Source organism: Gossypium hirsutum, chromosome D13 (assembly GCF_007990345.1).
Source record: "Gossypium hirsutum isolate 1008001.06 chromosome D13, Gossypium_hirsutum_v2.1, whole genome shotgun sequence".
Lineage (NCBI taxonomy): Eukaryota > Viridiplantae > Streptophyta > Magnoliopsida > Malvales > Malvaceae > Gossypium > Gossypium hirsutum.
In genome coordinates, this window is record NC_053449.1 from 3,969,495 (window position 1) to 3,997,416 (window position 27,922).

At 35.5% G+C, this 27,922-nt stretch overlaps 4 protein-coding genes across 5 annotated transcripts; 2 read left to right on the forward strand and 2 right to left on the reverse strand.

The window, feature by feature from the left end:
* The first annotated feature begins 701 nt into the window (after window positions 1–701).
* On the forward strand, window positions 702–2,744 carry LOC121225628 (cytochrome P450 CYP749A22). Its single transcript, XM_041110018.1, has 5 exons — window positions 702–1,077; window positions 1,163–1,386; window positions 1,456–1,688; window positions 1,770–2,148; window positions 2,234–2,744. The coding sequence occupies exons 1-5, from the start codon at window positions 765–767 to the stop codon at window positions 2,672–2,674; spliced, it is 1,590 nt and encodes a 529-aa protein (XP_040965952.1). The 5' UTR covers window positions 702–764; the 3' UTR covers window positions 2,675–2,744.
* Window positions 2,745–6,383: 3,639 nt separating this feature from the next.
* On the reverse strand, window positions 6,384–10,866 carry LOC121225631 (uncharacterized). 2 transcript variants are annotated; one of them, XM_041110021.1, is made up of 6 exons: window positions 10,594–10,866; window positions 8,107–8,250; window positions 7,777–8,021; window positions 7,471–7,695; window positions 7,145–7,246; window positions 6,384–6,987 (listed from the first exon to the last, which is right to left on the reverse strand). In XM_041110021.1, exons 1-4 carry the CDS (start codon window positions 10,643–10,645, stop codon window positions 7,636–7,638), a joined length of 501 nt encoding a protein of 166 aa, XP_040965955.1. In that variant the 5' UTR covers window positions 10,646–10,866; the 3' UTR covers window positions 6,384–6,987; window positions 7,145–7,246; window positions 7,471–7,635. The 2 variants fall into 2 exon arrangements, with proteins under 2 accessions (XP_040965955.1, XP_040965954.1); XM_041110020.1 differs by lacking the exons at window positions 7,471–7,695; window positions 7,777–8,021; window positions 8,107–8,250; window positions 10,594–10,866 and having other exon boundaries at window positions 7,145–7,242.
* Window positions 10,867–16,299: 5,433 nt separating this feature from the next.
* LOC121225471 (uncharacterized) lies at window positions 16,300–17,422 on the reverse strand. Its single transcript, XM_041109787.1, has 2 exons — window positions 17,175–17,422; window positions 16,300–17,083 (listed from the first exon to the last, which is right to left on the reverse strand). The coding sequence occupies exons 1-2, from the start codon at window positions 17,420–17,422 to the stop codon at window positions 16,300–16,302; spliced, it is 1,032 nt and encodes a 343-aa protein (XP_040965721.1).
* An 868-nt stretch (window positions 17,423–18,290) lies between these two features.
* LOC121225630 (cytochrome P450 CYP749A22) lies at window positions 18,291–20,584 on the forward strand. The gene is made up of 5 exons (XM_041110019.1): window positions 18,291–18,468; window positions 18,545–18,768; window positions 18,838–19,070; window positions 19,152–19,530; window positions 20,075–20,584. Exons 1-5 carry the CDS (start codon window positions 18,306–18,308, stop codon window positions 20,279–20,281), a joined length of 1,206 nt encoding a protein of 401 aa, XP_040965953.1. The 5' UTR covers window positions 18,291–18,305; the 3' UTR covers window positions 20,282–20,584.
* Window positions 20,585–27,922: the final 7,338 nt, after the last annotated feature.

Here is a 27,922-nt window from a genome sequence, read left to right on the forward strand (position 1 = left end):
GTTATCGTTTTATATGCTATGCCTAGAACAAAGCCTTCCTCTTTGGCCACAAAATAGGCACTACTTTTTAGTTATTAAATTATTAAATTTGAATACTTTCTCAAATTTAATTACAATTAGTATTCCTGGTCTAAGTTTAATTTCTGTTGTGCAGAATCTATTATATGACAAACACAGAGTATATTTTTAAATTTACAAGAAATTTTTTTAAGGATCCTGAATAAGAGGAAAGAGAATAAAAGAATTTTATTAAGACACGTTTAATAAAACACACTTAATATTTTTATTGAAAGATTTTCGATGATCACAACTCAAAATTCTTTCTCCTTATATAGAGAAATCTTAGTCTTCCTTCTTATGAAGATAAGAAGAAATCATCTGACTTACTATTGACACTCTATTATTTTTACAGTACTTTATTAAATTATGAGATAAAAGGTATCTCATAGTCCATGACTCAAAAAATAAAAGACAAAGGTACATAGTACATGACTCATAATCTCATATATAAACAAGACCTAGAACAAGGCCTAGAACAAGATAAATTTCTAACAACGCCGTGATTAACACGACCTGAATCAAATCATATCTTAGTAAAGAGAAGGGGTTATTTTAATTTTTGTTTATAAAAAAAAATCTTGTTCATTGAGGGCCCTAGTAGGAGGTATTGAATAATAACTTGAAGTCAAATCCTGCACGCTTCCCATTTATGTGTATTGAAATGTGTTGACTGTCACCTTTCAAAACCCAGATTACCATAACAGATGCAAAATCTGATCGGTGAAGATAAGAAAATGGAGACCATGGGAAATCTTCTAATCCTGTTTACAGCTTCTTTATGCCTCTACCTTTTCGTTGCTTTGCTCAATGTTTTCTACAATTATTGGTGTATACCTCAACGAGTACAGTTCATCATGAATTCGCAAGGAATAAGAGGATCTCCTTATGAATTTATCCATGGAAACAACAAAGAAGCTGCCCAAATGCTCATGGAAGCATCTACCAAACCTATGACCTTGACGCACGATATATTTCCCAGAGTCATGCCTCATGTTTACTCCTGGATCAACAAATACGGTGAGAATATCTTTTTTTTTTCTTTTTTGGGTAGTATTTTCTGATTAACCTCCACTTTCCATGAAGAGAAATCATTATCTTTCAGGGAAGATTTATCTTAGTTGGAATGGAATTCGAGGTCAACTGCTAATTACAGAGCCAGAACTGGTCAAAGAGGTCCTTAAAAACAGTGACAAAGCTTTTCGAAAGCCAAAGGCTTCATATTTCTTCGACAAGCTACTAGGCGATGGGCTTGCTTCAACCGAACGTGAGAAATGGGCAAGGCAAAGGAAACTGGCCAATTATGCCTTTCATGGGGAGAGCTTAAAAGTAAATCATCTCTACCTTCTAATCTAATTATTGTAGTGGGACATTTACAAACTTGATCATTTTTTGCAGAATATGACTCCAGCAGTAGTTGCTAGCGTTGAAACCATGCTTGAGAAATGGAAAAGTAAGGAGGGCAAAGAGATAGAAGTGTTCCAAGAGTTCAGATTATTGACTTCAGAAGTGATATCCAGAACCGCCTTTGGTAGCAGTTACTTGGAAGGGGAGAAGATTTTTGACATGTTGATGAAGTTGTCAGTAATTGCAGGCAGAAATATTTTTAAAGCAAAGATTCCCATCATCAGGTAACTTCATCAAATCTTTACTTTGTTAATCAACATACTTCAGCTTACAATGGGTTGATTTAATCTGGTTGTCCTTTTCAGCAAGTTTTGGAAATCTGCTGATGAAATTGAATCAGAAAGAATTGCCAAAATGATACATGATTCAGTGATGAGGATTGTTAAAAAAAGGGAAGAGAGAGTAGTGAACGGAGAAGCTGATAACTTCGGTCGTGATTTTCTGGGATTACTTGTAAATGCTTATCATGAGGCGGACCAGAAAAACAGGCTTTCGATTCAAGATATGGTAGATGAGTGTAAAACTTTTTATTTTGCTGGGCAAGAAACAGTCAATTCCTTGCTTGCATGGGCAACTCTGCTTTTAGCAATACACACCGATTGGCAAGACAAAGCAAGAGCAGAGGTGATTGAGGTCTTTGGTAATCAAAACCCAGATTCTGAAGGGATGGCCAAATTAAAGACGGTAAGCAAACAATACAAATTCAATAGCTTGAAAACTAACACTGACCATTTATATTGCCTTTTGGATTGTTTTTTTTCTCCAACAGATTACCATGATTATCAATGAAACTTTACGGCTCTATCCTCCTATAAGTGGCGTGATAAGAGAAGTAGGAAGAGAAGTCCAATTAGGAAAACTTGTCCTGCCTACTCATTCAGAGGTCGACATGCGAATCATAGCACTTCACCATGACCCTGACTTATGGGGAGATGATGTTAATCTTTTCAAACCCGAGAGGTTTGCTGAAGGGATAGCGAAAGCTACTAAGTACAATGCAGCTGCATTTATGCCTTTTGGATTGGGACCTCGATCTTGCGTTGGCATGAGCTTTGCAATCACTGAAGCGAAAACTGCACTTTCCATGATTCTGCAACGCTACACTGTCACCGTCTCCCCTACCTATGTTCACGCACCTGCACAACGTCTTACACTCAAGCCACAACATGGGATTCAGTTGTTGTTTCATTCACTACATTATGATGCTTAAAATTCTAGGCTGTTGGTCTCCAATATAGTAATATATAATAAAATGTGGATGATACTGTATTTTGCAACCATACGATGATAAATGGTTTGGGGATTTCATGTTTTGGCAACAAGATTATATGCTTTTTTTTTTGTTGTTGATATTGTTAGAGGTTAAAAAGGTATTACAGCAAACATCGCCACCACTGGAGCAGGCCCTACAATCCTGTGAATAACATAATCAGCAACAAAATAGTCAACCAAAGAGAAATCAATTCAAACTAGCCAAAAAACTGGAATGGCAGCAGCAAATCCAGTCAACTCCCTGAACATCATACAGAAGCAAGAACATCACAACCCAGTCATATACACGCCATGAAGACATTGGACTCCACATTTTGCTAAAGTATCAGCAAAGCAGTTAGATTCTCTATACACATTCACAACGGAGACATTATGGGATCTCATCACACAGCTTGGTAAATGACCCATCCAGCATTTGAGAAATAGTGAAGATGTCAAGTCGAGGAGCTCCAAACAATGCCTCAGCTGGTGGATCCTATAATTAGGTGTCTTTCTTCCATTACTACTGCAGTAGTGAAGTTTTTATTCCACTTGGTTCCCTTCTTCCAGAATTTCTGCTTGAAACACTCACTCCTGGAGCCGGCCATTACATTGCTTGTTTAGCTTTCATGGAAGGCTCGAAGCTCATTAGACCAGAAACATTGTTCCTTTGCCTATGTATCTTTTTGACATATTCTCTTCAGGAAGAGCTACTTATATCAAGGCTCCATCTTTCTGAGTTGCAGGGCAAAAGTCCGTTCTCCATGAAAAACTACCCATTTCCACTAAAGCACACTAGCTTTCGCCATCCCATCCGCGAAAAAACCTGAAATGATACACCAGAAACTCCCTCAAGACAGAGAGCCAAGTCACTTTCTAGCTAATCCCCATTGAACCCTCCAATTAAGCAAAGCCATTTCTTATTTCAACCCAATGGGCACCACAATTGCCGTACAAAATTTACAAATTAAAATGCAAAAAGTAATACAGAATAATACACAGCCCAAGCTCCAAAATGCAAGAAAGTCTGAGCCAAAATTTAGATTCCATTTAAAAAACTTGAATCTAATTCTTTTTTAATTTTGTAATATAGTACATGTAATGGGCCTATTTTGCCCGGGCCCAAACCAAGCCAAGAAAACAAACACAAAAAAATAAATAAAAATCCCAAAAATTAACAGTCTATCAGTCCCAAATTACAAAGCCCAAAAAAAATTAAAAACCCTAATAGCCCAAATAGCCCAACACCCCATGTGCGCCGCACCCATCTGCTGCCACCCTCAATCACGCCGCCCGCGCCTCATCTCGAGGCCTGACACATTGCTGCCGTCGTTTCACCAAAGAAGCAAGGAGCCACCTGCTCCCCTCCGTCAATGCATGCAAACAAGCAAAAAAGAGCAATAGCAGAAACGAAAGCAAGAACAATAGCAAATTGTAGCAAAAAAATATTGTAAACTGGCTATAAAAGCCACCACTACCAGTTTGTAATTTTTACACACAGACATTGATTCTAAATACAAAAAGAAGTTTGAAACAGATTCAAAGAAATCAAGGTGCTTTATTTATTTATTTTTATTCAAAATAAATAAACAAATAAATAATATTGAATAAGTAAATAAAGGGTGAAATATGTTACCTTTAACGCCGCGGTCGGAGGCTTCTCCGGTCTTGAGGGTGGCTGAGTCAGTGGGCTCACCGAAAACCCCACCGGCGGTGATTAGGGAATCGAAAGGTCCCTTAGTTTTATCATCTTTTTTTCTTTTTTCTTCTTTTTTGAATTTCAAGGGATTTTTCTGGGTCGTCTTAACCCTAAAATCTGGGTTATACTCAGGAAGAGGAAAAAAAGGAGTAGATTTTGGCATTTTCGGCCACCGTGGACGGCGGCACAGTCGCTGATGGTCAATGGCTGGACTTTAGGGAAATTTCAGAGAAAGGGAGAGCAAATTTCTATTTTTTTTCTAGGAGGGCTGAAATGAGGATTAAAAAAAATTGGCTTAAATAGCCCAAATGAAACGGTGCCGTTTCATTCCTCCCTCAAATGCCCAAAACGGTGCTATTTTGAGGGAGTCGACCCGAGAACCGACCCGAGAGCCGACCCTCACAGATGGGATCCGCGTGTTCTTGCGATGAATGGGCTATTTCGCACATGGTCCTTCCGCCTTTGCGACACTTTGCAATTTAGTCCACACTTTGAATGGCGTAGTGATGATCTAGGTCTACTTAATACGAAAACGAGGGCTTGGTTTTGTTGGCCGAAAGGAAAGTACCTTTTGGGTTTTGCTTTGCCCAAATGCTAGCAAAGTCTTTGCATGCATTTGTTTGATTGGAAAAGTGAGAAATAGATGAACATGGTAAGCACAAATTCTAGACATTACCATATCACCTATAAAATTTAGTTATCGTTTTATATGCTATGCCTAGAACAAAGCCTTCCTCTTTGGCCACAAAATAGGCACTACTTTTTAGTTATTAAATTATTAAATTTGAATACTTTTTCAAATTTAATTACAATTAGTATTCCTAGTCTAAGTTTAATTTCTGTTGTGTAGAATTTATTATATGGCAAACACAGAGCATTCTTTTAAATTTACGAGAGATTTTTTTTAAAGATCTTGAATTAAGAGGAAAGAGAATAAAAGAATTTTATTAAGACATATTTAATAAAACACATTTAATATTTTTATTGAAAGATTTTCGATGATCACAACTCAAAATTCTTTCTCCTTATATAGAGAAATCTTAGTCTTCCTTCTTCTGAAGATAAGAAGAAATCATCTGACTTACTATCGACACTCTATTATTTTTACAGTACTTTATTAAATTATGAGATAAAAGGTATCTCATGGTCCATGACTCAAAAAATAAAAGACAAAGGTACATAGTACATGACTCATAATCTCATATATAAACAAGACCTAGAACAAGGCCTAGAACAAGATAAATTTCTAACAACGCCGTGATTAACACGACCTGAATCAAATCATATCTTAGTAAAGAGAAGGGGTTATTTTAATTTTTGTTTATAAAAAAAAATCTTGTTCATTGAGGGCCCTAATAGGAGGTGTTGAATAATAACTTGAAGTCAAATCCTGCACGCTTCCCATTTTTGTGTATTGAAATGTGTTGACTGTCACCTTTCAAAACCCAGATTACCATAACACACTACACCAGAACAGGTTTTTAGCGGCATTTTTTAGGCCTTTAGCGGCGCTTTTTAGCGCCACTAAAAGTAATTGCGATGCTTTCACAAGCGCCGCAAAAAATGCCGCTAGTGACGACGCCGCTAACATTTGCGGCGTTTGTCATGTTCTTTAGTGGCGATACGAAAAAAATGCCGCTAAAGGTCAGGGTCTTTAGCTGCGCTTTTTCCACAAATGCCGCTAAAGATCATGTTCTTTAGCAACGCATTTTCCACAAACGCTGCTACAGATCATGTTCTTTAGCGGCGCTTTTTCCACAAACGTCACTAAATGTCATGTTCTTTAGCGGCGCTTTTTTCACAAACGCCGCTAAAGGTCATGATCTTTAGCGGCGCTATTTTCAAAAACGCCACTAATTTTAGCAGATTTGTATAATTTTTTTTATATTTTCAGCCCTCCTGTAAAAACAAATCAGAAAAAACCAAATTTAAACCAACCGAAAACAATAAATCTATATAATATTTAAGATTAAACAAATAACATATAATAAATATCAATAAATAAAATAAAATTCGTATTATTCTTACAAAAATGTTAAAAGTTAAAATGATAATTAAAAGTCAAAATTGAAGTATATTTACACAATAGTCTAAGACGGCGGCTGTTGCGGTTGTTGAAACATCTTCATCATATTCTGAAGCTGCTGCTGGAGTTCATCGTACTTTCTATGCTGCTCTTCTTCCCTCACTGCAGCCTTTGCTTCTCTCGCAGCCGCATCTACTTTAAGCTGCAGCTGGAGTTCTTCATACTTTCGTTGAACCTCAGCTTCTCTCGATGCTGCCTCCGCTTTAAGTTGTGTAATTTGCTCAACTGTTATCGCTTGGATTTGAGCCATCTGATCTCTTAACATTTGAACTTCAGCTTGAGCCTGACTCCTCGAAGGCATGTATTGTTGCGAGCTTGATCCAAAATATTGGGATGGGTTAACAAAAGATCCTTGAAATCGAACTCGACCATACCTTTCAGGACCCAAAACTTCAGTGATAATCCGGTTATCAATGTCGTCAATATGAACAAAACTATCACTGGAAACAATCGCTTCATACTCTGCCTTTTTATCCTTTAGTTTTTCCTAAAAAATAAATCACGTAGTTAGGAACGCGATATATATTAAAAAAACAAATGCAACATAACTTAACAATATTTGCATTACAAGAAATGAAATAAACCATTAGAAAATAAACATTATAAATAATTAAAACAAGTCAAATTGTATTAAGCAAACATACCATAATTTCTGCATCTTCAGGAGTCATAGGAGATCCATCTTTCTTTCTATGTGTAATGTCAAAAAGTTGAAGGCGTCCAACTTTTTGACCGGACGACAGTTCCTACAATACAGTAGTAAAAAAATTATTTGATAGAAAGTAATAAATATCTGACAGTATTAAAAAATTCAAAATATCTCGGCCTGAGCTACAGAAGCAAAACTTTTCGACCCAGCTGTGTGAGTGAATTTTTGTTTCTGCCTACTACTTTTTTCAACTCGTTCACGATCCTACGTTATGAAATTATTAGTACGTCAATAGTAAATACAATAAACCAAAATAATTACAAGATTTTTGTAGTAACACATATCTCTCCTTTCTTCGAAGTCCAAAACCTAACGATCTCTTCCCACTGGTACCTCAACGTTCCCGATGGGACATTTTTATAATTTCTCGTCGAGTGTTGTTTTTGTATTAGAATAGTTTTTCTTTAAAGTGCTCTTATGGTCTCTCTATCTTTTTCCCAATGCCTTCTTTACATAAGCATCGGAGACATCTAGAGCAAATCTCGCCTACAAAAAACAGAAGTTAAGAAAATAAATATAAATAAAACTTAAACCCAAGTATTATAAATGACATTAACGTTTTGTTACCTTAATATTATCGAGAGCTTGGTTCTTGTTACTCTCAGGCATTTTATGCCATGACTTGAAGTTAATTGGCAACATATTTGCATTCCGTGCTAGAATGCCCAAGTATCCTGCTAAAAGGCGAGCTTCTGATCCAACAGGCTGACCAAAGCTATTACTGGATACTTTGACACGCTCGACTGGATCTAGCTCGTATAAATCCCTCAGTAGCGTACGTCCTCGAACTCTCCGCGTCCCACCATTTTCAGCTGAAAAATGTTATATTGTAATATAAGAATTTTAAAAATAAATAAACAATAAGTCAACACGCATGTAAATTAAATGTTAAATTACTTTCAACTTCTGTAGGTTCCTCAGGTGTAATCGAAGCATTCGAAGATCCAATAGCAGTCTGTTGTTCAGTGCTGTTTGTTTCCGCCGAGTTTGGAGTCCCTTGAAGAATGCTTAGCTCTCGCACTTTTCTTCTAGGCATTTTATCTGCAAAACAAATAAAATAGTTGAAAACTTAGTATACAATTACAACAATAATAGCACATATAAAATAGTTGAAATATATAATAAGACCAATATTTATATTATGATATGTGTATGTTGTGTATAATGTAATTAAGTTATGTAAGTTGTGTATTATTAAAGTTAAGTATTATGTAAGTTATTTAAGTTACGTAAGTGGTGTATTATGTAAGTTAAGCAAGTTACGTAGGCTATGTATTATGCAAGTTATTTATGTAAGTGGTGTATTATGCAAGTTATTTATGTAAGTGGTGTATTATGTAAGTTATGTAGGCTGTGTATTATCTAAGTTTTTATGTTATTATGTAAGTTATGCAAGTTTCTATATAAGTTTCTATGTAAGTTATGTAGGTTATTATTTATGTAGGTTATTATTTAAGTTATGTATTATGTAAGAATAAATAAAAATTTTATTTAAGTTATGTATTATGTAAGTGTATATATAAGTTATGATATGATTGATAAATTTGAGTTATGTAAGTTATGATATAATTTATAAGTTTTGAAAAAATATATAAATTTTAAATATATATTAAAAAAATATAAAAATATTAATAAGTAATGTAAGTAATATATTACAAATTTAAAGAAAATTAATTACTTTTTAATTAATTATAAATTTTCATCAAATTAAACACTAAAAATTAAACAACCTACTTTCAAACATTAAAATGTTCATCAAATAAAAAATTATAAATATCACATTAAAAAAATGTTAAACTCGTTTTAAACCTTTCATAATTACGTACATATAATCATGTCTACATTAGTGTCGTGTTTTAATTACTCATAAAATGACACATATTTTGCAATGCTAGTGAGGAAAAACACCTTAGTTACAAAACAAAATAATGAAAGAATAAATCAATGTCACCGACCTCTGTGAATAAGATAAGAGCCTCATTTCTAAGTGGCTCTGACACATGAAACAACTCTCAATCCCAAAAAGTAATTCAATCTATGCCCTACAAAAGAGCTCAACAACAAAGAAGATTCTGCTATTTGTGAATTCTTGCTCAACAATGACAAATGCCAAACGCCACCTCATCTGTAAATATTTCTATTTAGTCTCTTCGCTCCTACCGGATAACATCATAACACAACATGCCTATTGTGGGGCAATGGGACTTGGCCATTGCCAGATTGGCTAACTGCCACTCAGACCCTACCGCCCTCACATGCATAGATGCGCTTCCCCAATATGCCTTTACAGTTAAAAAAAAAAAAAGAATTGAAAAACTCACTCATTTCTTTTGCTTTTCTCTGTTTATATAACCCCATGAAGGAAGAGAGGTTTTTCCATACTTGGAAAAAGTAAAGAATTTGCTTTCTGGGTTTTCAGGCTCACCAACTCTCTTCCCAAGCTCTCGTTTTAGCCAATTAAGAAGACATGGAAGTGGCTGTTGAGGTAGAAGATGATCTGTTTTTTTGCAGATTTAAACAAGCAAATCTCTTTGCTTATCATGGATGATGAGCAAATAAATCCTCAGGTTAGGTAGCATTTTTTTGGTAACGAAAACACTCAAGAGTTCAAATAAATCCTCCCAAATATAATGCAAATCTTAGTAATTCACTGAGAAATAGCAAAAATTAAGAATGAGGATCATCAGGTTAGGTAGCATTTCTTTAACATTGCATGATGGAATAATGTTTTGGTAGATATGCACCAAACTATTAATAGTCACCAAGAATCCTAAGAAGAAAGTTTAATATTTTTACTAGAATTTACTTTGACCAAATCAAATTAATAGACAGCTGTCAGAAATCAAGGTGCTCTTCTCTTTTATACTACATTTTCTCAGCTACCAAACAGAGCATCATGTGAGGGGGTAAAAAAAAAGTTTCCAAGGTTGAGAAATTAAAAAGCCATCAATTTAGAACTGAGAAGGAAAGAAGAAGAAGAAGAAAAAAGGCACCGTGTGACATCCATTCATTATCGTACAACATAAATATAAATGCCATGGTTTTAGTTAGAAACAAGTAAGATCGTCAGTGTTTGAAAGTGTTGTGAACCGAATCAGAGCAAAACCAAATTCATCAATGGCTTCAGTTGAAATGCAAAAAGAAGATCTAATCAAAAAGCAAAAGATCTTAGAATCAAAAGCTCGCTTCAGCAAAACATTAAAAATTGAAACCTCACCGACAAAAAAAAAGAAAAAAGAAAAAAAAGAGCATCTCAAATGAAACATTTTAGTCTGCATAAAACCTGACATCTATTTGTCTTGCAATTAAAAGAAACCAGAAAGAAACAAAAACTAAGGGCAGAGGGAAAAACATAAGAAAAATAGAAGAATAGAATAATCTTACCGATTTCTCCGACGGCAGAGGAGTGTGACGGTAGAGGCTTGCGACTGTCCATGAGTGCGACGATAGACGAGCACCTTCAGAAGGGACTGTCTACGACAATGCAGCAGATTTGGGGAAGGTCCGGGTCGTCGAAGGCAGCAGGCTAAGGTTCTTGATTTGGGGGAATTTTGGGGAAAATAGAGAGGGGAATAGAACCAAGGTTTTCGGGTATGGGGAAATTTGGAAGCAGAAATAATTGAAAATTTACGGCGTTTTTACAGTAGCGCCACTAATGCCCAGAAAAAACGATGTCGTTTTGTTTAAACAACAGCCCAACCTTGCGGCGTTTTTATCAACGCGCCGCTAATGCGCACCTTTAGTGGCGTTTTTTCCCTAGCGCCGCTAAAGCCATTAAAATCGCAGCCTAAAGCTACGCCGTTTTGTCTATAAAATTAAGAATTTTTGCGTCGTTTTTATTCCAAACGCCGCTAATGTCTCGTTTATTGCGGCGTTTTTAATGGAAACGCCACTATGAAATCAAATTTTCTATTGAAACGACACCGTTTAGGTATTCCATAGTTTTGGTAGTAGTAAAAATTATAAATTTTAGTGTTTTAACTAATATTTATAAATTTTAGATAAAATTATAAATTTTAGTGTTTTTTTTATTTTAATTTAATTATATTGGTTAATTTGGTCCTCTCCTAAATTATCAAATGTTATATATTATTTTTTTAACTTATTTATTAGTTTCCTTTAAGTAATATTTATAATAAATTAGATAAAATTAACAGTTTTAGGGGTTTTATTTCATTTTTATTTTTTTTATTTATTTATTAATTAATAAAATTAACTTATTTATTAATTCTATTTAAGCTAATATTTAAATATATCAAATGGTTTAGATTCAAATTTTTTTAAAATATAAAAGCATTAATTAATTGTATAAAATTTCAAATCTCAATTAAACCTTAATCTTATTAAACCCGCCTAAATTAACCATTGAAGGGATATAAATATTTAAGTACTCTATCTATTATATATATCTCTCTCAAGGCATAATTTAAACCCTAAATTATACATCTTTTACAATTACATAAGAACATATTTAAAATATAAATAAAAAATTAATCTAAACTCAAAACCTTAACCCGACCCTTGAAACCCTAAACCCTAAATCCCTAACTCTTAACCACTAACATCTAACCCCTAAACCTTAAATCCCAGCCAACCCTTAATTAAACCATAATTCCTATAATCCCTAAATCCATACTCCCTAAACCTTAAAATATGAACTCCTAAACCGGCCTTAAATATTAAATTAATCATATACCTAAACTGAAAACCCTAAACAAATTTATTATTATCTCTTTTACAATTATATAAGATCATATTTAAAATATAAATTAAAAAAATTAATCTAAACCCAAAACCCTAACTCGACCCCTGAATCTCTAACTTTTAACCCCTAGCACGTTTAACCCCTAAACCCCTAACCCTTTAACCCCTAAACCTTAAATCCCAACCCCTAATCCATAATCCTTAAACCCATACTCCCTAAACCTTAAAATATAAACTCCTAAACTGGCCTTAAATCTTAAATAAATCATATACCCTAAACCAAAAACCCTAAACAAATTTATTATTATCTCTTTTACAATTATTTTAAATAATAGTATTTTAATTTTTCCATGTGTTTTATTTCAAATTATTTCTACGTGTCATTATTTTTTTCTGAAGATTTTAAATATTCAATTAGAAAATAATTGAATTTTATTTAATATGAATAAACCAATTAAGATAAAATATTTTTAGTGGGGGTTTTTCAAAAACGCCGCTAAAGCCCCCAGATTTTTGGCCCAAAAGCCCACAAAACAGCATCGTTGGGCATATGTTTTTTTGCGGCGCTTTCTCAAAAACGCCGTTAAAGGTATGAACTTTAGCGGCGTTTTCCTAAAAACGCCGTAAAATCCCCGGAAGCTCACAAAAACGGTATCGTTGGGCATATGTTTCTTTGCGGCGCTTTCTCAAAAACGCCGCAAAATCCCCGAAAGCTTACGAAAACGGTATCGTTGGGCATATGTTTTTTTGCGGCGCTTTCTCGAAAACACCACAAATTCCCCGAAAGCTCACAAAACGGCATCGTTGGGCATATGTTTTTTTGCGGCACTTCCTAAAAAACGCCGCTAAAGTCCTGACCTTTAGCGACGCTTTTCTAAAAACGCCACAAAATCCCCGAAAGCCCACAAAACGGCATCGTTGGGCATATGTTTTTTTGCGGCGCTTTCTCAAAAACGCCGCTAAAGCCCTGACCTTTAGCGGCGCGTTCCTAAAATCGCCGCTAAATCCCCAAAAGCTCAGAAAACGGCGTCGTTGTGCTTAATTTGTTTGCGGCGCTTTCTTAAAAACGCCGCTAAATACCCGAAAGCTCGTAAAACGGCATCGTTGGGCTTAGGTTTTTTTGCAACGCTTTCTGGCAAACGCCAATAATGCTTATTTTAAGCGGCGTTTTCATTAAAACGCCGCTAATGATTGATCTTTAGCGGCGTTTTATGTCAAAACGCCGCTAAATGCGCCGCTAAAAGCCTGTTTTGGTGTAGTGACAGATGCAAAATCTGATCGGTGAAGATAAGAAAATAGAGACCATGGGAAATCTTCTAATCCTGTTTACAGCTTCTTTGTTGGATCTAAGTGCTACAGCAGCAAGCTTCAACAGAATGCTTGTCGAGCAAGTCTCGTGACTTGCAGCAGAAACAAAGCAGAAAACTCAAATAGATTTTGAAGCAAAACTAAAAATGGAGAGCATATGGATGAAAACTTGTTGAATTCATTCAAAAAACTGAATATGGCTTAAAGCCAATACATAAACAAGCTTACAACTTGACAAAACAGTAGGTTAACCTAAACTTCACCTACTACCACTAACAAACTTAGTAACTTGAGCTAATTAACTTGTACAAATCAACAAAGCTGATTAATCAGCTCAATCACCATCAGTTTTACATCAAATATAAACCTAACATAGTTGAAATACAACTAAGTTACATTGCATTAACTTAAAAATACAAAATAAGTGAAAACACAGCTTGCTGGCTTGATGAACTTGCAGCTTCTGCATGTAGTGCCCTCGACAGTCTTGGTTGCTGCATGCTGACCATTGCTTCAACACTCCTCCTTGGTTAGCATGTTGCAAACTCCCATCTTAGTTCTTAGGTGTTGAAACTTGAAAACACTGAGTGTCTTTATCAAAATGTCAGCAGTTTGCTCTTCAGAACTACAATGAACTAATTTGATAACATGAGCTTGCTCCATTTCTCGAACTGCATGAAGTTTGATGTTGAAATGCTTGGTCCTTCCATGAAAGACAGGGTTCTTTGCAATTGCAACAGCAGATAGGTTGTCACACATTATCTCTGTTGCTTCCTTTTGCTCATGGTTAAGATCAGCTAAGATTTTTCTAAGCCATATGGCTTGATTAACTGCTGCAGCAGTAGCTATATATTCAGCCTCTGCAGTAGATTGTGCTACTACTGCCTGTTTCTTTGAACTCCAGCAAATCATACCAGAGCCTAGGTTGAATGCATAACCTGTTGTGCTCTTCATATCATCCAAAGAACCTGCCCAATCACTATCACAATAGCCAACTAACTTTAAGTTCTCAGCCTTGGTAAATTGCATTCCATAGGACAAAGTTCCCTTGATGTATCTTAGAACTCTTTTTGCAGCTCTAAAGTGACTTTCATTTGAGCAATGCAAGAACCTTGAGAGTAGACTCACAGGATACATTATATCAGGTCTGGTAGCAGTCAAATACAACAAACATCCAACTAGACTTCGATAGGTTGTTTCACAGACCTTTTCATGCTTATCTTGGCTCGAGAATTTTTCTCCAACAGCAATTGGTGTGCTGGTTGCTTTGCAATTCTCCATTGAGAATTTGTCGAGAACCTTCATAGCAAAGGTCTTTTGACTAAGCCAAATTCCATTTTCAGCTTGAGTTACTTCCATGCCTAAGAAGTAAGACATCAATCCCAAGTCAGACATCTCAAAGTGCTGTTGCATTTTAGCTTTAAAGCTGCTTAGCATCTCTCGATCTCCTCCTGTCACCAGTAAGTCATCGACATATATTGACACAATGAGCTGAATTTCAGTACTAGTCAATTTAACATAGAGAGTTGGCTCACTTAGACTTTTCTCGAATCCCAAACTGGTCAGATATCCATCAATTCTGCTATACCAGGCCCTTGGAGCCTATTTCAAGCCATACAAGGCTTTATTGAGTTTGTACACCATTTCTTCCTTGCCAGACACCTTGAAACCTTGAGGTTGCTCCACATAAATCTCCTCTTCAAGGAATCCATTCCGAAATGCTGATTTTACATCAAGTTCGTGTATCAACCACTGTTTTTATGCTGCTAAGGCAACTAGCAGTCTGATGGTGTCTAGCCTGGCCACTGGTGCAAAGGTTTCTAGGTAGTCTGATCCATACCTTTGACTGAAGCCTTTCACAACCAATCTAGCCTTTAACTTATTTAGGCTACCATCAGCATTGTTCTTGACTCGATAAACCCATTTGACACCAATAATCTTCCTGTTTGTTGGTCTATCAACCAGACTCTAGGTCTGATTCTTTTCAATCATCCTGATTTCTTCAATCATTGCTTGCTTCCAGTCCTCCTGGCTTTCTGCTTCTTCAAAGCAACTTGGTTCAACAGTAGCCACTTGTGCTCTTTCATAAACATCAGCCAGTGATCGAGTGCCTCTGATTGGAACATCATCTACATCCATTTCAGGTGTGTTTTCATCATTTTCAACTTGGTCCAATGCCAGATCTTCAGCCACTGCCTCTGGTTTAGCCTTCTCCCAATTCCAATGTCCTTTTTCATTGAAAACAACATCCCTGCTAACCAATATCTTGTTTGTAGCAGGTTCTAGAATTCTGTAGCCCTTTTTAACCAAGCTATAGCCGATCAGGATCCCTGCTTGAGCTCTTTTATCTAGCTTGCTTCTCTTCTCAGCTGGAACTTGAGTGTAACACAGACAACCAAAGGTTCTGAGATGAGCTAGTGATGGCTTAAACCCAAACCAGACTTCAAATGGAGTCTTCTCAGCCAGAGCCTTGGTTGGGAGCCTGTTTTGGAGATAAACTGCTGTGTTAACAGCTTCAGCCCACAGAGTTTTGGGTAAATTCTTCTCAAACAGAAGACATCTTGCCATGTTTATCAAGCTTCTATTTTTCCTTTCACTGACCCCATTCTGTTGGGGTGTATACACATTAGTCAACTGGTGTTTGATACCTGCTTCTTCACAGTAGGCTTGGAACTGAGCTGAGGTGTACTCAATTCCATTATCTGACCTCATTGCTCTAAGTTTGCAACCAGACTCAGTTTCAACAACAGCTTTATACTTCAGGAACACAGATGGAACTTCTGATTTCTGTTTTAGAAAATAAATCCAGCAGTATCTTGTAAAGTCATCAATAAATAGAATAAAGTACCTGCTTCCTTTGAGAGACTCAGTCTTCATTGGTCCACACACATCTGTATGCACAAGCTGGAGCTTCTTTGATGCTCTCCATGTTGTGCTTGTTGGAAATGGCAATCTTGCCAATTTTCCTTGCTGACATATCTCACAAAGCTCATCATTCTTCACTGAATCGATGAAATTTTCTGCCAGACCTTCATTGACCATGCAAGCTATGGATTTGTAGTTTGTATGTCCAAGCCTCTAATGCCAGAGTCTAGAGTCATCAGTGGAGGCTATGCAGGCTGAATGTAAGTCATTTGGCCAGTCTACTTCAAAACATTTATCAGTCATGGTGACTGTTATGAGGTTTGATCCACTTGGATAAAAAATTTGACATTCTTTCTCCTTGAACACAACTGAGTAACCTTTCTCAAGTAGTTGAGTTATACTGAGAAGGTTCCTATCGATTTCAGGTACCAAAAGTACATTTGAAATGATTTTGCCACCTGTAGAGGTATGAATCAGCACATCTCCTCTTCCTTCAGCATTAATCAACTGACCATTTCCAATTTTTACCTTGGTTTTGCAGGTTCTGTCCAGGGTTTTGAAGATAGTTGCATCTGGTGACATGTGGTTTGTGCACCCACTGTCTAGAAGCCAGCCCTTTGAACCCTTCTTCTGATTTGCTGCACATGACACAGCAAAAACATGTTCTTCTTTATCACTGCTTTCTTCAGTTACTCGAGCTTCTACCTTTTGTTGCTGAAATTGATTCTGTCTTGGTTTGCTTCTATTCTTGCAAACTTTTTCAACATGGCCTTTTTTTCTTGCAGTGTTGGCATACTGCATCTGGTCTAAACCAGCATCTATCTTCTGGATGACCAGCTCTTTTACAATGTCTGCAGAGTTGGTCACTGCTCCTAGCAGCATCAGGCTTAGGCCTGTTTTTCTAGAACTTTTTGCCTTTGTGAGTTTTGATGCTCGAGGCTTCTTTGGCTTGAAAAGCCCCTTCCTGGTGCTCCTCTTGTCTGCTGGCTCTTCTTTGCTCTTGTGCATACAAGGCATTGATTAGCTCAGTTAAGGAGGTAGTTGTCAAGTCCCTTGAGTCTTTGAGGGATGAAATTTTAGCTTCATACCTCTCTGGTAGAGTGGACATGACTTTCTCAACTATTCTAGCTTCACTGAATTGCTCTTCTAGGAGCCTTATGCTGTTTACAACAGCCATAATCCGATCTGAGTACTGCTTAACTGTTTCTGCCTCTTTCATTTTGAGATTTTCGAAATCTCTTCTCAAGTTGAGCAGCTGTTGTTGCCTTGTTCTCTCAGTCCCTTGAAATTCTTCTTTCAGCTTGTCCCAAGCCTCTTTTGGTGTTTCACAGGCCATGATCCTCATAAAGATCACATCTGTCACACAATTCTGTATGCATGACATGGCCTTGTGCCTTTTTGTTCTTTCATCAGTGTGTTGCCTTATTTGAGCAACTGTTGGATTAGCTCGAAGAGGTGCTGGCTCAGCATCTGAGTTAACAACTTCCCATAGGTCGAATGCCTGCAGGTAAGTCCTCATCTTAACTGCCCAAATGTTGAAGCCCTCTCCATTGAAGACAGGTGGTGAAGCTGGTGAAAAACCTGATGATGCCATGGTTTTGATACTGAACTACAACAGGTCCTCTAAGAATATGGCTCTAGATACCAATTGTTGGATCTAAGTGCTACAGCAGCAAGCTTCAACAGAATGCTTGTCGAGCAAGTCTCGTGACTTGCAGCAGAAACAAAGTAGAAAACTCAAATAGATTTTGAAGCAAAACTAAAAATGGAGAGCATATGGATGAAAACTTGTTGAATTCATTCAAAAAACTGAATATGGCTTAAAGCCAATACATAAACAAGCTTACAACTTGACAAAACAGTAGGTTAACCTAAACTTCACCTACTACCACTAACAAACTTAGTAACTTGAGCTAATTAACTTGTACAAATCAACAAAGCTGATTAATCAGCTCAATCACCACCAGTTTTACATCAAATATAAACCTAACATAGTTGAAATACAACTAAGTTACATTGCATTAACTTAAAATACAAAATAAGTGAAAACACAGCTTGCTGGCTTCATGAACTTGCAGCTTCTGCATGTAGTGCCCTCGACAGTCTTGGTTGCTGCATGCTGACCATTGCTTCAACATTCTTTATGCCTTTACCTTTTCGTTGCTTTGCTCAATGTTTTCTACAAGTATTGGTGGATACCTCAACGGGTACAGTTCATCATGAATTCGCAAGGAATAAGAGGATCTCCTTATGAATTTATCCATGGAAACAACAAAGAAGCTGCCCAAATGCTCATGGAAGCACCTACCAAACCTATGACCTTGACGCACGATATATTTCCCAGAGTCATGCCTCATGTTTACTCCTGGATCAACAAATACGGTGAGAATATCTTTTTTTTGGGTAGTATTTTCTGATTAATCTCCAGTTTCCATGAAGAGAAATCATTTTCTTCCAGGGAAGACTTATCTTAGTTGGAATGGAATTCGAGGTCAACTGCTAATTACAGACCCAGAACTGGTCAAAGAGGTCCTTAAAAACAGTGACAAAGCTTTTCGAAAGCCAAAGACTTCATATTTCTTCGACAAGCTAATAGGCGATGGGCTTGCTTCAACCGAACGTGAGAAATGGGCAAGGCAAAGGAAACTGGCCAATTATGCCTTTCATGGGGAGAGCTTAAAAGTAAATCATCTCTACCTTCTAATCTAATTATTGTAGTTGGACATTTACAAACTTGATCATTTTTTGCAGAATATGACTCCAGCAGTAGTTGCTAGCGTTGAAACCATGCTTGAGAAATGGAAAAGTAAGGAGGGCAAAGAGATAGAAGTGTTCCAAGAGTTCAGATTATTGACTTCAGAAGTGATATCTAGAACCGCCTTTGGTAGCAGTTACTTGGAAGGGGAGAAGATTTTTGACATGTTGATGAAGTTGTCAGTAATTGCAGGCAGAAATATTTTTAAAGCAAAGATTCCCATCATCAGGTAACTTCATCAAATCTTTACTTTGTTAATCAACATACTTCAGCTTACAATGGGTTGATTTAATCTGGTTGTCCTTTTCAGCAAGTTTTGGAAATCTGCTGATGAAATTGAATCAGAAAGAATTGCCAAAATGATACATGATTCAGTGATGAGGATTGTTAAAAAAAGGGAAGAGAGAGTAGTGAACGGAGAAGCTGATAACTTCGGTCGTGATTTTCTGGGATTACTTGTAAATGCTTATCATGAGGCGGACCAGAAAAACAGGCTTTCGATTCAAGATATGGTAGATGAGTGTAAAACTTTTTATTTTGCTGGGCAAGAAATAGTCAATTCCTTGCTTGCATGGGCAGCTCTGCTTTTAGCAATACACACCGATTGGCAAGACAAAGCAAGAGCAGAGGTGATTGAGGTCTTTGGTAATCAAAACCCAGATTCTGAAGGGATGGCCAAATTAAAGACGGTAAGCAAACTATACAAATTCAATAGCTTGAAAACTAACACTGACCATTTATATTGCCTTTGTTCAAAGGTGGCAACTGCAGCTGCAACATGCAAGAAACCATGCAAAACTCACGTTGCATGCATGGAACCAGGAACTCAGCAGAAGCATGCTAAAGTCCATGGTGTAATTTGACAGTAGCTTTGTTTATTCAGTTGACTTTTTTGTTAAACTATGGTGTAATTATTATTTGCTTTGATCAGCTAAGGTTAAATGTGTGCTTAGCCGATTTAGTAGTCAATTTTAGGTTGTCATTTTGTTGATGTAAACCTTTAGTTACTTGCACAAGCAAGCTTTGTTTTCTTTCTATGTATTTTGATCTATTTATGTAAGCAACTATGTTCTTATTCGGGTAATGAAAAAAACACTTTGTTCATTCATTTTTTCAGCTTGTTTTGCTTCTGTTTTAAGCTTTCAAACACTTAAACATTTGTTTTGTTCTTTTGAACCTTGTTGCTAAGTTAAAAAACCAACAGCCTTTTGGATTGTTTTTTTTCTCCAACAGATTACCATGATTATCAATGAAACTTTACGGCTCTATCCTCCTATAAGTGGCGTGATAAGAGAAGTAGGAAGAGAAGTCCAATTAGGAAAACTTGTCCTGCCTACTCATTCAGAGGTCGACATGCGAATCATAGCACTTCACCATGACCCTTACTTATGGGAGATGATGTTAATCTTTTCAAACCCGAGAGGTTTGCTGAAGGGATAGCGAAAGCTACTAAGTACAATGCAGCTGCATTTATGCCTTTTGGATTGGGACCTCGATCTTGCGTTGGCATGAGCTTTGCAATCACTGAAGCGAAAACTGCACTTTCCATGATTCTACAACGCTACACTGTCACCGTCTCCCCTACCTATGTTCACGCACCTGCACAACGTCTTACACTCAAGCTACAACATGGGATTCAGTTGTTGTTTCATGCACTACATTATGATGCTTAAAATTCTAGGCTGTTGGTCTCCAATATAGTAATATATAATAAAATGTGGATGATACTGTATTTTGCAACCATACGATATATATGGTTTGGGGATTTCATGTTTTGGCAACAAGATTATATGCTTTTTTTTTGTTGTTGATATTGTTAGAGGTTAAAAAGGTATTACAGTAAACATCGCCACCACTGGAGCAGGCCCTACAGTCCTGTGAATAACATAATCAGCAACAAAATAGTCCACCAAAGAGAAATCAATTCAAACTAGCCAAAAAACTGGAATGGCAGCAGCAAATCCAGTCAACTCCCTGAACATCATACAGAAGCAAGAACATCACAACCCAATCATATACACGCCATGAAGACATTGGACTCCACATTTTGCTAAAGTATCAGCAAAGCAGTTAGATTCTCTATACACATTCACAACGGAGACATTATGGGATCTCATCACACAGCTTGGTAAATGACCCATCCAGCATTTGAGAAATAGTGAAGATGTTAAGTCCAGTAGCTCCAAACAATGCCTCAGCTGGTGGATCCTATAATTAGGTGTCTTTCTTCCATTACTACTGCAGTAGAGAAGTTTTTATTCCACTTGGTTCCCTTCTTCCAGAATTTCTGCTTGAAACACTCACTCCTGGAGCCGGCCATTACATTGCTTGTTTAGCTTTCATGGAAGGCTCGAAGCTGATTAGACCAGAAACATTGTCCGTTTGCCTATGTATCTTTTTGACATATTCTCTTCAGGAAGAGCTACTTATATCATGGCTCCATCTTTCTGAGTTGCAGGGCAAAAGTCCGTTCTCCATGAAAAACTACCCATTTCCACTAAAGCATACTAGCTTTCGCCATCCCATCCGCGAAAAAACCTGAAATGATACACCAGAAACTCCCTCAAGACAGAGAGCCAAGTCACTTTCTAGCTAATCCCCATTGAACCCTCCAATTAAGCAAAGCCATTTCATATTTCAACCCAATGGGCACCACAATTGCCGTACAAAATTTACAAATTAAAATGCAAAAAGTAATACAGAAAAATACACAGCCCAAGCTCCAAAATGCAAGAAAGTCTGAGCCAAAATTTAGATTCCATTTAAAAAACTTGAATCTAATTCGTTTTTAATTTTGTAATATAGTACATGTAATGGGCCTATTTTGCCCGGGCCAAAACCAGGCCAAGAAAATAAACACAAAAAAATAAATAAAAATCCTAAAAATTAACCGTCTATCAATCCCAAATTACAAAACCCAAAAAAAATTAAAAACCCTAATAGCCTAAATAGCCCAACACCCCATGTGCGCCGCACCCATCTGCTGCCATCCTCGATCACGCTGCCCGCGCCTCATCTCGAAGCCTGACACATTGCTGCCGTCGTTTCACCGAAGAAGCAAGGAGGCACTTGCTCCCCTCCGTCAATGCATGCAAACAAGCAAAAAAGAGCAATAGTAGAAACGAAAGCAAGAACAATAGCAAATAGTAGCAAAAAATAATGTAAACTGGCTGTAAAAGCCACCACTACCAGTTTGTAATTTTTACACACAGACATTGATTCTAAATACAAAAAGAAGTTTGAAACAGATTCAAAGAAATCAAGGTGCTTTATTTATTTATTTTTATTCGAAATAAACAAACAAATAAATAATATTGAATAAGTAAATAAAGGGTGAAATCTGTTACCTTTAACGCCGCGATCGGAGGCTTCTCCGGTCTTGAGGGTGGTTGAGTCAGTGGGCTCACCGAAAACCCCACCGACGGTGATTAGGGAATCGAAAGGTCCCTTAGTTTTATCATCTTTTTTTTCTTTTTTCTTCTTTTTTGAATTTCAAGGGATTTTTCTCGGCCGTCTTAACCCTAAAATCCGGGTTCTACTCAGGAAGAGAAAGAAAATGAGTGGGTTTTGGCATTTTCGGCCACCGTGGACGGCGGCACAGTCGCCGATGGTCGATGGCCGGACTTTAGGGAAATTTCAGAGAGAGGGAGAGCAAATTTCTATTTTTTTCTAGGAGGGCTAAAATGAGGATTAAAATTTTTTTTGGCTTAAATAGCCCATATGAAACGGTGCCGTTTCATTCCTCCCTCAAATGCCCAAAACGGTGCTGTTTCGAGGGAGCTGACCCGAGAACCGACCCTTACAGATGGGATCCGCGTGTTCTTACGGTGAATGGGCTATTTCGCACGCGGTCCTTCCGCCTTTGTGACACTTTGCAATTTAGTCCACACTTGTTTTTTTTTCTTTTTTAATTTCGCAGTATAATTTTATTTTTGTGTGTAACAGCCCGAATTTGGGCCTAGCCAGAATAGTGGTTTCGGGACCACAAATGTAATATTTTCAGAATTTCTACAGTAAGATATTATCCTTGGTACAGTAAAATAAGGAAATGAAGTGATAAAAAAAAGAAGGAATTTTGAGTTATGGCAACATTGGGAAGTATATTATAACATGATAATTCAAGAAAGGATTAAATCGCAAAAGTGCGAAAAGTTTTGTTGCCCAAGAGTAATTACTCAAAATTTGAGGGGTTAAAGTGTAAATATGAAAAAGTTGAAGGCCCAAAGGTGTAAATATTTTAAGGGTGGAATGATCTAGAAACTAAGGAAAATGGATGGATTAGGACCAAATTGAAAAAGGTGAAGAATTTTGAGGGACTAAATCACAATTTTCCCAAATTAAGTGATGACTCAAGAATGGAATTTTAAAAGATCATGAAGGGCAAAATGGTAAATTAATAAGAGAGAGAAATCTAAAAGATAATGATGATATTGGAGATATTTTAGATTAATTAATTAAATATTAGTTTATTAATATTTTAATTTGATTTTTAAATGATATTTTATTATTTTATTATTATTTTATTTAGTATATATATAAGAAAAGGAAGATGAAGAATCATCATCTTTCCCCATGCATTCCAACGTATGAAGAGAAAAGAAAGAAAGAAACTTTCTTTTCTTTACAATTTGGTCCTCTAACCAAAAATCCTCCATTTTCACTTTGAAATCAAACAAATTTCCATAACCACCAAGAGAGAAAATTGATATGGAGACAATGAGGAGCTAGAATATCAAGTTAGATTCAAGAAATAGAAGCTGGAGGAGAGAGAAAATCAAGTTAAAGATTGAAATCAATAGCATAATGTAAGAACATCAATATTTCAATATATTTTTAAGTTTGATATTATTGAAAAAGCATGGAGTTAATGTTATAGTAGAGTTTTCTTATATAAGGTCTTATGTTCTTGATATATTAGTGAAGAGAAATAAGTGAAAGTGATGGGAAATATTATAGAGAAAGGGAATAAGGGAGTTATACACCTAGTAATCAACATTTTGCACTAAAACAGTTTTGGACAGCAGCGGTAGGTTAACTTTGAAAAATCACCAAAAATTGTGGGAATTGAATTATAGAGTGAATAAAATATGAAATTAAATATTATTGAGTCTAGTTTCTCATAGAATAAATGGTGTAAGTAATAGAATTTTAAATTATGATATATAATAAATTTTGTGAGAGAATGTCAGAATATTTTCGGGTTCCCCTGTTCTGACTTTGTAAAATCATCAAAAATTGAAGAAAAATAATTATGAGTTATAATTTATATTAATAGAATCATTTATGAGTATATTTTCAAAGGAAACATATGGAAACATCATCTGAATTCTGTACAATTAGATAATTCATTTTTAGTGAAGAGTGGTCGAAACTGTCAGACAGCAAAATAGGGGAAACTTTAAAGAATAAACTGTACTATTTGGCTGAACCAAAAATTCTAAAAATTTTATGGTAAGAATATATGTGAGTCTAGTTTCAGCTAAAATTAACATATCTTAATTTGGATCTCTGTAGCTCCAGATAAAAATAATTTAGTGACTCTGACTCGGATAAACGGCTTTGAATATACTTGTGAGTGAATAGTGAAATTATAGTTAATGTTGTTTAAGTGTGTTATACACATTAAGGATGTGGAATGGAGAGGAGGAGGAGGGAAGTAAATATATGAATATTATGCTAGCATGATTTTGTATTACAAATGGTTAATTTGCATGATTTGGGTTCAGGGACTAAATTGAATAAAAGTAAAACTTTAGGGGCAATTTTGGAAAAAATGTCAAAAATGACCAAATTGCATGAAATGAGTTGTTTTATTAAATGAAAAATTAATTTAGATCAAGATCGGGCAGAAAATCGAGAAAAATGGAAAATTACCAAAATGCTCTTGTATCTTGGTATTTCTGCAAATTAGCCTGGTAAGTTCATATGGCTGAAATTTTAATGATTAAATGTCAATTTAATGAATTATATAGTATATGATGATATATGTTTGTTGATGAAATGAGAATAAAATAAATTGAGCGGAACGCCGGATTTGAGTACTTCTGATCAGTGACAAGTGATGAATAGTAGCTTCAGCTACACTTATCTGATCAGTGAAAGTGGCAAGTGATAAGTGATAGCTTTAGCTACAATTATCTGATCAAGGACAAGTGATAAGTGGTAGCTTTAGCTACACTTATCTAATCAGGGACAAGTGATAAGTGGTAGCTTTAGCTACACTTATCTGATCAGGGACAAGTGAAAAGTGATAAATACGATCCGTGTAAGACCGTGGCAAGGCTACGGCTTCAGAAAGTGATAAGTGATCATACGCAAGACCATAGTAATACTATGGCAAAGTGGAAGTGAAGTACTCAATTTTCCGTAACCGTTCCCTAATTTGATTAAGGATGGTAAGTGACAAATGGTCCCAAAAGAATTATAGTAAATGGATAAGTGGTAGTGAATTTATACCGGGATGATGAGTTGAATTGATGTTGTTATATAAGCTAAAATGATATTTTCATTGCAAAAATTGAGAACTTCATAAATGTATTAATGAATGGTATAATCAATTAAACGTTGAGTTAAATGATAAATACGCATTAGTATTGAACTTAATGATTTGAATTGTGAACATGAGAAATTTGTGAATTGAATGAAATGGAAATGAAGCATTGAATTATTAAGACTTGTGAATTGCATGAATATGTATCAGGTCTTGTAGATCCATTTATTATGATTATAATATTTTGAGGATATATTATGAATGGTTATAAAAGCATGTTAATAATTTTGAAAGTTTTAATTTAGATGAAATTTTATAACTTGGTTAAATACGTTTACAAGTGTATGTGTTCTGGTAATACATCGTACCCTATTCCGGTGTTAGATATGGGTAAGGGGTGTTACATTGTGTCACTTTGGTCCATATTGAAACAGTGCGTTTGGAGGACTGGGAATAATTTCCCATCTGGTCCCCGCCCTTTTTCAGCGCGTTTTAGTTGGTCCTTTACTTTTTTCTTTTTTTTGTAATTTATGCCTTTAAATTCCATTCAAATTTTGATCTAGTCCCTTTTATGTTTATTCATCTATTTTATTATAATTTAGAATCTAAATTTTATTTTAATCTCAATTTAATCCTTTATTCGCTTAATTTCAAGCTTTTATTTATTTATTTATTCTTTTTTTGTTCTGTTTTATTTATTTATTCATATATTCATTCATTTATCTATTTCTTTACTTTTCTTGTACTTAGAATTTATATTTTTATTTATTCATTCATTTATACATTTCATTATCATTATTATTATTATCATTATTATTAGTGTTTAATTCACTTTTATTATTTTTAGTATTAGGATAGTAGTTAATATGATTATTGTTATTATTATTTGGTGTTATTATTATAATCACATCATTATTATTGTATTATACATTACGTTTACAAAATATTTGTTCGCTTTCACACGATGTTCGAATAAATTAAACACATATCTTATTAAATATTAAATTAATTCTTACTCAAATTCAAAAAAAGAAAATTTTCAAAATAAGGCAATGTTTCGTTTTTAGAGATTCCAGAAATCGTACCTTAACTTATGGGATTTTGATTTTCTCGTTGAACCTAAACGACAGAATATCCTTTTTGATATTAAAATACATAAGTTCTAAATAAAAATAAAGGCAAGCTCATTCTCAAAGGTTCAATGTGTCGTGTCCTAACGTACGGAATGTGACATTTTGCTATCTCGAGACGAGAGGGTCTTTAATGTTCGTTTCAATTTATTCAAGCGTTTTTTTTAAATAACATTAATAAAAAAGGGATCCTATTTTAAATTTTCTTTCAAATTTTTAACATTCGACACTAAAAACACTAAGTAATCAACTATGTATCGATTTTGGTCGTATCGAGGGTGCTAATCTTTCCTCGTGCGTAACTGACTCCCGAACCCGTTTTCAAGATTTTGTAGACCAAAAATTATCATTTTAGTAAATTTTAAACTTTTATTAAAATGATTAAATTATGAGGTGATCCGATCACACCTAAATAAAAAGGATTGGTGGCGACTCCATTTTCGTTTTTAAATAAAAACTCGACTCCTTTTTACAAAAAAATGATTTCAACAGTACATTCACTACAAGAAAAATATGAATTGTCAACATTAAAATTTATTGCTAAATGTTGTATTACAGTTACTAAGATTTTATTGTAACGGCAAAAAAATCGTTGTGAGGTCGTTGTGTATATCTCCATCGTATAAAATATGTACAACGATTTTACAAATTAAAAAGTCATTTTAATTATATATATCGCAACGACTTTTTTCGTTTTAAAATGTATATTTTTTTTGTAACGACTTAATTTATTTGTCTAAAAATGTTTGTTATGTTGACATTTTTCTAAAAATGTATTGGTTATGTTACAAAAACAATTACGTAACAATAATATATTGGTTATTTTGACATTTTTCTAAGAATAAGATGCTAACATGGACTATAAAATACAGGGACTTTTCTAAATTTGAGCATAGTAGGGACCGAAATCATAATTTGACATTTTTCTAAATTTGAGCATTGCTTATGTTGACAACTTTCTGTAGTGTAGGGAGGGATATTTTTTTTTAAAAACAATTAACATAAACTATTTGAACTAATTAATGATATTATAAAAATAGATGGATTAAATTCTAAATTTGAGGGACCAAAATTATAATTTAACTGTTTTTTTCTTTACTAGCATTGCTCAATGTTTGTAATTTTTGAGCAGTATTCAAATATGATCCACCAAGCAACACCACATTTCCTCACAGCGTCTACTTGCTACCCCACTTAAAGAGCTTCCTCAATTGCGACTTAAGAAAAGCTAAGATGATTGCCAACCCAACTCAGGGAAGTGGTAATGGGTTCGAGTTCATGTTGAAAAAGTGGAAGCCCTACTATTTTGCTTGCGGTGAACATAATGGCTTCCATTGCAAGGTTGGCCTCATGAAATTCGCTGTAGTATCGCCGCTCCGTCGCCACCATTGATGGATCATTTAAGCCTTCAGGGTAGATGCAGTGCCTGTGTTTTTTCTTTCACTACCATTTTTGTTCACG